Source organism: Nyctibius grandis, unplaced genomic scaffold, assembly GCF_013368605.1.
Source record: "Nyctibius grandis isolate bNycGra1 unplaced genomic scaffold, bNycGra1.pri scaffold_87_arrow_ctg1, whole genome shotgun sequence".
Classification (NCBI taxonomy): Eukaryota; Metazoa; Chordata; class Aves; order Nyctibiiformes; family Nyctibiidae; genus Nyctibius; species Nyctibius grandis.
This window is the reverse complement of record NW_027167610.1, coordinates 121,678-130,391: the sequence shown is the minus strand read 5'-3', so window position 1 is coordinate 130,391 and position 8,714 is coordinate 121,678. Positions and strand designations below refer to the sequence as shown.

Below are 8,714 nucleotides of genomic sequence, written 5' to 3'. Positions count from 1 at the left end.
TAGGGTGCTATGGGGGGCTATGGGTGCTATGGGGGGCCATAGGGTGCTGTGGGGGCTATAGGGTGGTATGGGGTGCTATGGGGCGCTATGGGGGGCTTATGGAGGCTATAGGGGGCTATAGGGTGCTATAGGGTGCTATAGAGTCTATAGGGTGCTATGGGGGGCTATGGGGTGCTGTGGGGGCTATGGGAGGCTATGGGGGCTATGGGGTGCTATAGGGAGCTATGGGGTGCTATAGGGTGCTATGGGGGGCTATGGGTGCTATGGGGGGCCGTAGGGTGCTGTGGGTGCTATGGGGGGCTATGGGGTCTATGGGGTGCAATGGGGTGCTATAGGGTGCTGTGGGGTGCAATGGGTGCTATGAATTGCTATGGGGATCTATGGGGGCTGTAGGGTGCTATGGGGTGCTATGGGGTCTATAGGGTGCTGTAGAGTGCTATGGGGGGCTATAGGGTGCTGTGGGTGCTATGGGGTGCTATAGGGTGCTGGGGGTTCTATGGGGAGCTAGGGGATGATATGGGGTCTATAGGGTGCTATGGAGGGCTAAGGGGACGATAGGGTGCTGTGGGTGCTATGGGGGGCTATGGGGTGCTATGGGGTCTATAGGGTGCTATGGGGTGCTGTAGGGTGCTATGGGGCGCTATGGTGGCTTATAGAATGCTATAGGGTGCTATGGGGCACTATAGGGTGCAATGGGGGCTATGAGGAGCTATGGGGTGGTATGGGATGCTATAGAGTGCTATAGAGTGCTATGGGGCGCTGTAGGGTGCTATGGGGTGCTATGGGGCGCTATGGGGCGCTATAGGGTGCTATGGGGCGCTGTGGGGGCTATGGGGCACTATAGGGCGCTGTAGGGCGCTATGGGGTGCTATGGGGCGCTGTAGGGTGCTATGGGGCGCTATAGGGTGCTATGGGGTGCTATGGGGCGCTGTAGGGTGCTATGGGGCGCTATAGGGTGCTATGGGGTGCTATGGGGCGCTGTAGGGTGCTATGGGGCGCTATAGGGCACTATAGGGTGCTATGGGGTGTTATGGGGCGCTATGGGGCACTATAGGGTGCTATGGGGCGCTGTAGGGCGCTATGGGGCGCTATAGGGTGCTGTGGGGTGCTATGGGGCACTGTAGGGGGCTATGGGGCGCTATGGGGCGCTATGGGGCACATGCATGGGGGGGGGCATGCGAGGGGCGGGGCCTCCTCCAGGGGATCACCCCCGGCTCAGCCAATCGGCTGAGGGGATCCCCCCGGGGGTGCCGCCCCCTATGCAAACGAGGCCGACCCCGGTGGCCAATGAGCTGCCGGGAGAGCCGCTGCATGCAAATGAGCGTGGGGAGCCGGCAGCCAATCAGGAGGCAGCAGAGGGGGCAGGGGGGTGGGCTTTATGCAAATCAAGCATGACAGGAGCCAATGGCAGGAGGGTGGGCTGTGGTGCAGGGGCGGGGCTATGCAAATGAGACCCCCACCTAAAGGGCTGGCGTATGCAAATCAACCCGGCATGTTAACGAGAAGGCAACCGGGGGGGGCGGCGGCCACCTTTATGCAAATAAGCCCCACCCAGCGGCCAATCAGAAGGGGAAGGATCAGGCCATGCAGATGACTCACGGCCCCTCGGCCAATGGTCTTCGCCCTGCGTCCTATATGCAAATGAGCGGGGAGAGGGCGGCCAATGGGGCGCCTGGGGGTCCCCCGGGGGTGTTGTGTCCCCCCACGTCCCCCCACACCCCCCATGTCCCCCCACACCCCCCGTGTCCCCCCCAGACCCCCCCCATGTCCCCCCCAGACCCCCCATGTCCCCCCCACGTCCCCCCCAGACCCCCCGTGTCCCCCCATGTCCCCACGTCCCCCCACGTCCCCCCCCGTCCCCCCCACACCCCCCCAGACCCCCCCCCGTCCCCCCCAGACCCCCCCCGTGTCCCCCCCGTGTCCCCCCCTGACGCGTGTCCCCGCAGGCCAAGGACAGCGACGATGAGGACGAGGTCGTCCACGTCGACCGTGACCACTTCATGGACGAGTTCTTCGAGCAGGTCGGGGACCCCCCCCCACCCTAGAGGGGACCCATAGAGCCCCCAGACCCCCTATAGAGCCCCCAGACCCCCTATGGGGCCCCAGACCTTCTATAGAGCCCCCAAGACCCCCTATAGGGCCAAAGACCCCCCCAAACCCTATATGAAGCTCTCCAGACCCTACATGGACCCTATAGAGCCCCCAGACCCCCTATAGGGCCCCCAGACCCCCTATGGAGCCCCAGACCCCCCATGGGGCCCCCAGATCTCCCTATGGACCCCCAGACCTTCTATAGAGCTCCCCAGACCCCCTATAGGACCAAGGACCCCCCCAAACCCTATATGAAGCTCTCCAGACCCTACATGGGCCCTATAGAGCCCCCAGACCCCCTATGGTGGCCACCATGACCCCCTATGGAGCCCCCAGACTCCCTATGCGGCCCCCAGACCCCCTATGGTGCCCCATACCCCCTATAGGGCCCCCATACCCCCTATAGGGCCCCCACACCCCCTATAGGGCCCCCAGACCCCCTATGGAGCCCCCCAGACCCCCTATAGGGCCAAAGACCCCCCCAAACCCTATATGATGCTCTCCAGACCCTACATGGACCCTATAGAGCCCCCAGACCCCCTATAGGGCCACCATGACCCTCCATGTCCCCCAGACCCCCTATAGGGCCCCCAGACCCACTATAGAGCCCCCACACCCCCTATAGGGCCCCCACACCCCCTATAGGGCCCCCAGACCCCTCTATAGGGCCCCCCACACCCCCTATAGGACCAAGGACCCCCCCAAACCCTATATGAAGCTCTCCAGACCCTACATGGGCCCTATAGAGCCCCCAGACCCCCTATGGTGGCCACCATGACCCCCTATGGAGCCCCCAGACTCCCTATGCGGCCCCCAGACCCCCTATGGGCCTCCAGACCTTCTATAGAGCCCCCAGACCCCCCATGGGACCCCCAGACCCCCTATAGAGCCCCCCACACCCCCTATAGGGCCAAAGACCCCCCCAAACCCTATATGATGCTCTCCAGACCCTCCATGGAACCTATAGAGCCCCCAGACCCCCTATGGCGGCCACCATGACCCCCCATGTCCCCCATGACCTCCATGGTGGCCACCATGACCCCTATGTCCCCCATGACCTCCGTGGTGGCCACCATGTCCCCTATGTCCCCCATGGTGGCCACCATGATCCCCCATGGCCCACATGACCTCCGTGGTGGCCGCCATGGCCCCCATGTCCTCCGTGGTGGCCACCATGACCCCTATGTCCCCCATGTTCCCCATGATGGCCACCATGTCTCCTATGTCCCCTATAACCTCCATGGTGGCCACCATGACCTCCTATGTCCCCCATGACCTCCATGGTGGCCACCATGACCCCCTGTGTCCCCCATGACCTCCGTGGTAGCCACCATGACCCCTATGTCCCCCATGACCTCCATGGTGGCCACCATGTCCCCCATGTCCTCTGTGGTGGCCACCATGACCCCTATGTCCCCCATGTTCCCCATGGTGGCCACCATGACCCCCTATGTCCCCCATGTCCCCCATGGTGGCCACCGTGACCCCCCCATGGCCCCCATGACCTCCATGGTGGCCACCATGACCCCCTGTGTCCCCCATGACCTCCATGGTGGCCACCATGACCCCTATGTCCCCCATGACCTCTGTGGTGGCCACCTTGTCCCCCCATGGTGTCCCCCATGTCCCGGTGACCCCCATGACCCCCCCCGGTGTCCCCCCGCCGGGCAGGTGGAGGAGATCCGGGGCTGCATCGAGAAGCTGTCGGAGGACGTGGAGCAGGTGAAGAAGCAGCACAGCGCCATCCTGGCGGCCCCCAACCCCGACGAGAGTGAGTGGGGGGACACCGGGGGGACACGTGGGATGGAGGGACACCAGGGACATCGTGGGGGACATGTGGGATGGAGGGACACCAGGAACATTGTGGGGGACACGTGGGATGGAGGGACACCAGGGACACCATGGGGACATGTGGGGTGGGGGGACACCAGGGACATCATGGGGGACATGTGGGGTGGGGGGACACCAGGGACATCGTGGGGGACACGTGGGATGGAGGGACACCAGGGACACCACAGGGGACATGTGGGATGGAGGGACACCAGGGACACCGTGGGGTACACGTGGGATGGAGGGACACCAGGGACACCATGGGGGACATGTGGGATGGGGGGACACCAGGGACACCATGGGGACACGTGGGATGGAGGGACACCAGGGACACCATGGGGGACACGTGGGGTGGAGGGACACCAGGGACATTGTGGGGGACACGTGGGATGGAGGGACACCAGGGACACCATGGGGACATGTGGGATGGAGGGACACCAGGGACATCATGAGGGACACGTGGGGTGGAGGGACACCAGGGACACCGTGGGGGACACGTGGGATGGGGGGACACCAGGAACATCATGGAGGACACGCGGGATGGAGGGACACCAGGGACACCGTGGGGACACCAGGGACACCATGGGGACATGTGGGATGGAGGGACACCAGGGACACTGTGGGGACACCAGGGACACCATGGGGACATGTGGGATGGAGGGACACCAGGGACACCGTGGGGACACCAGGGACACCATGGGGACATGTGGGATGGAGGGACACCAGGGACACCGTGGGGACACCAGGGACATCGTGGGGGACATGTGGGATGGAGGGACACCAGGGACATCATGGGGGACATGTGGGATGGAGGGACACCAGGGACACCGTGGGGGACACGTGGGATGGGGGGACACCAGGAACACCGTGGGGGACACGTGGGGTGGAGGGACACCAGGGACACCGTGGGGACACCAGGAACACCGTGGGGGACACGTGGGATGGATGGACACCAGGGACATCGTGGGGGACACGTGGGATGGAGGGACACCAGGGACACCGTGGGGACACCAGGAACACCATGGGGACATGTGGGATGGAGGGACACCAGGAACCAGGGACATCGTGGGGGACACGTGGGATGGGGGGACACCAGGAGGGCCACCATGGGGGGGACACCATGGGGGTGACACGTCCCCATCCCCCAGAGACGAAGCAGGAGCTGGAGGACCTCACGGCCGACATCAAGAAGACGGCGAACAAAGTGCGCTCCAAGTTGAAAGGTGACCTCGCGGCGGCCATCTTGGGGTGGCCACCTTGGGGGTGATCCTCACGATGGAGGTGGCCACCTTGGGGTGGGTCCTCTTGTCCAGGACTGCCACCTTGGCTACCCACCTCCGTGGTGGCCATCTTGGTGTGACAGCCGGGCGGGGAGGGGGTGGTGACCCGCCTCCTCCCCCGGGGGAGGTCCACGATGGAGGAAGGGGTGACGCCGTCTTCTCCTGCAGCCATCGAGCAGAGCATCGAGCAGGAGGAAGGTCTGAACCGCTCCTCGGCCGACCTCCGCATCCGGAAAACGCAGGTACCGTGGGGGTGGCCACCTTGGGGGTGGTCACCTTGGGGGTCATCTGCACGATGGAGGTGGTCACCTTGGGGTGGTCACCTTGGGGTTGGCCACCTTGGGGTTGGCCACCTTGGGGGTGATCTGCACGATGGAGGTGGTCACCTTGGGGTGGTCACCTTGGGGTGGCCACCTTGGGGGTGATCTGCACGATGGAGGTGGCCACCTTGGGGTGGTCACCTTGGGGTTGGTCACCTTGGGGGTGATCTGCACGATGGAGGTGGCCACCTTGGGGTGGTCACCTTGGGGTGGCCACCTTGGGGGTGATCCTCACAATGGAGGTGGCCACCTCGGGGTGGTCACCTTGGGGTTGGTCACCTTGGGGTGGCCATCTTGGGGGTGATCTGCACGATGGAGGTGGTCACCTTGGGGTGGCCATCTTGGGGGTGATCTGCACGGTGGAGGTGGCCACCTTGGGGTGGTCACCTTGGGGTTGGTCACCTTGGGGTGGCCATCTTGGGGGTGATCTGCACAGTGGAGGTGGCCACGTTGGAGTGGTCACCTTGGGGTGATCTGTACGATGGAGGTGGCCACCTTGGCCACCGGCGCGAGGTCCCCAGCCCACGGCGCCCCCTCTGTCCCCAGCACTCGACGCTGTCCCGCAAGTTCGTGGAGGTGATGACCGAGTACAACGCCACCCAGTCCAAGTACCGCGACCGGTGCAAGGACAGGATCCAGAGGCAGCTGGAGATCAGTAGGTCACGGGGAACGGGGTGGGGTGGGACGGAGAAGACACACCGTGGGGCTGGGGGTGTCACCTACCATCACCTCCTCTCTGCAGCCGGCCGGACCACCACCAACGAGGAGCTGGAGGACATGCTGGAGAGCGGCAAGTTGGCCATCTTCACGGATGACGTACGTGAGGCCTCTCTGCCCCACCCAGAGGTCCCCAGCACCCAATGGGGGACCTAGAACCCAACAAGTCCTGAGCTGGGACCAATGAGGTGCCCCACCAGCGGGTCCTCCTGGAGCCCTCGGGGCTTCCTGAGGTACCTGGTGCCCATTGGGTCACCTGGAACCCAATGAGGTGCCCCACCAGCAGGTCCTCCTGGAGCCCTCGGGGCTTCCTGAGGTACCTGGTGCCTGTTGGGTCACCTGGAACCCGTTGGGTCACCTAGAACCCAACAAGTCCTGAGCAGGGACCAATGAGGTGCCCCACCAGCAGGTCCTCCTGGAGCCCTCGGGGCTTCCTGAGGTACCTGGTGCCTGTTGGGTCACCTAGAACCCAACAAGATGCCCCAAATCGTTGCGTGACCTGGAAACCACGAGGTCACCCATGACCCCGTTGGAACACCTGGAGCCCGAGGACCCCCCCACCCTCCGCTGCCACCCGTCTCCCCTCTCTCCCACCAGATCAAGATGGACTCTCAGATGACCAAACAGGCCCTGAACGAGATCGAGACGCGACACAACGAGATCATCAAGCTGGAGACGAGCATCCGGGAGCTGCACGACATGTTCGTGGACATGGCGATGCTGGTGGAGAGCCAGGTACGGGGCGGGGGGGACACGGAAGGGGGGCTTGGACCCGTGGACCCCTCCCTCCCAGGGATCACTGGGTCAGCTGGAGCCCGGTGGAACTTCTAGAGCCCACGGGGTCATCTAGAACCTGGGATCAAAAGCTCTCAAGGCCACCAAGAGACCATGGGATCACCTAGAACACACCAGACCCCATGTTCAGTGTTCGTTGGCTCACCTAGACGCCATCACAAGCTCTTGAGCCCATGAAGGGTCACCTAGAACCCACCAAACCCCATTTTTAGGGCCCATTGGCTCACCTAGACGCCATCAAAAGCTCTTGAGCCCATGAAGGCTCACCTAAAAGCCACCATTAGGGCTTGTTGGCTCACCTAGATGCCATCAAAACCTCTTGAGCCCACCAAGGGTCACCTAGAACCCACCAAACCCCATTTTTAGGGCTCATTGGCTCATCTAGATGCCATCACAAGCTCTTGGGCCCATGAAGGGTCACCTAGAACCCACCAAACCCCATTTTTAGGGCTCATTGGCTCACCTAGATGCCATCACAAGCTCTTGAGCCCACCAAGGGTCACCTAGAACCCACCAAAAGCCACAATTAGGGCCCATTGGCTCACCTAGATACCATCAAAAGCTCTTGAGCCCATGAAGGGTCACCTAGAACCCACCAAACCCCATTTTTAGGGCCCATTGGCTCACCTAGATGCCATCAAAAGCTCTTGAGCCCACCAAGGGTCACCTAGAACCCACCAAACCCCATTTTTAGGGCCCATTGGCTCGTCTAGACGCAATCAAAAGCTCTTGAGCCCATGAAGGGTCACCTAAAAGCCACCATTAGGGCTTGTTGGCTCACTTAAATGCCATCACAAGCTCTTGAGCCCATGAAGGGTCACCTAGAACCCACCAAACCCCATTTTTAGGGCCCATTGGCTCACCTAGATGCCATCAAAAGCTCTTGAGCCCACCAAGGGTCATCTAGAACCCACCAAAAGCCACCATTAGGCCTCACCTAGACGCCATCAAAACCTCTTGAGCCCACCAAGGTGCTGTTGAACCACCTAGAACTGGCCGAGCCCCCCCACCCTGGGGTGCCACCACCCCCCGGGGGTGGGTCGGGCGTCTCAGGGGTGGTTTGTGTCCCTCAGGGCGAGATGATCGACCGCATCGAGTACAACGTGGAGCACTCGGTGGACTACGTGGAACGGGCCGTGTCGGACACCAAAAAAGCCGTCAAGTACCAGAGCAAAGCGCGGAGGGTGAGTGCTGGGGTGGGGTGGGCCGGGCGGGGGGGACACCCAGGGCCTCGCCGCGGTGGGGTGGGGTCTTCTCCTGCTCCGTAACGCTCCTCTCTTCTCTCCTCTCTCTTCCCCCCCGCTGCCCGGACGCCATTGGTTGTTTTTTATTGGGGGGGGCGGGGTCACGTAGAAGAAAATCATGATCATCATTTGTTGCGTGGTGCTGGGGGTGGTCTTGGCCTCCTCCATCGGGGGCACGTTGGGCTTGTAGGGCCCCCCCCCGGTGCGCCCCCGCGGCAGCAATTAACGCCCCCCCCCCCTTCCTCCTCCTCCTCCTCCTCTCCTCCGCCCCACCCCATCGGTAATGAGAATAATTAACATAAATAAGAATAAATTAAGAGACAATTGTTCATGCGAACGGACATACCAGCACGTGGTCCAATCACCCGCCGCCCCCCCCCCACCCCGCGGACCAGCGCGGCCCGGCGCGGGGCTGGCAAATCTAAGCGGCTCGTTGG

The 8,714-nt window shown here is 62.9% G+C and overlaps 1 protein-coding gene across 1 annotated transcript; it reads left to right on the top strand.

Moving 5' to 3' along the window:
- Nucleotides 1-1,952: 1,952 nt before the first annotated feature.
- Nucleotides 1,953-8,593, top strand: STX1B (syntaxin 1B). The gene is made up of 9 exons (XM_068424828.1): nucleotides 1,953-2,021; nucleotides 3,763-3,862; nucleotides 5,070-5,144; nucleotides 5,370-5,443; nucleotides 6,068-6,176; nucleotides 6,264-6,337; nucleotides 6,836-6,973; nucleotides 8,107-8,217; nucleotides 8,387-8,593. The coding sequence occupies exons 1-9, from the start codon at nucleotides 2,001-2,003 to the stop codon at nucleotides 8,465-8,467; spliced, it is 783 nt and encodes a 260-aa protein (XP_068280929.1). The 5' UTR covers nucleotides 1,953-2,000; the 3' UTR covers nucleotides 8,468-8,593.
- Nucleotides 8,594-8,714: the final 121 nt, after the last annotated feature.

Bases quoted from the DNA above. Each gene is read 5' to 3' on its own strand.
- STX1B (XM_068424828.1), top strand. From the start codon at position 2,001: ATGGACGAGTTCTTCGAGCAG. The intron at 5,444-6,067 runs GTACCGTGGGGG...CTCTGTCCCCAG, and splicing joins TCCGCATCCGGAAAACGCAG to CACTCGACGCTGTCCCGCAA. The intron at 6,338-6,835 runs GTACGTGAGGCC...CTCTCCCACCAG, and splicing joins TGGCCATCTTCACGGATGAC to ATCAAGATGGACTCTCAGAT.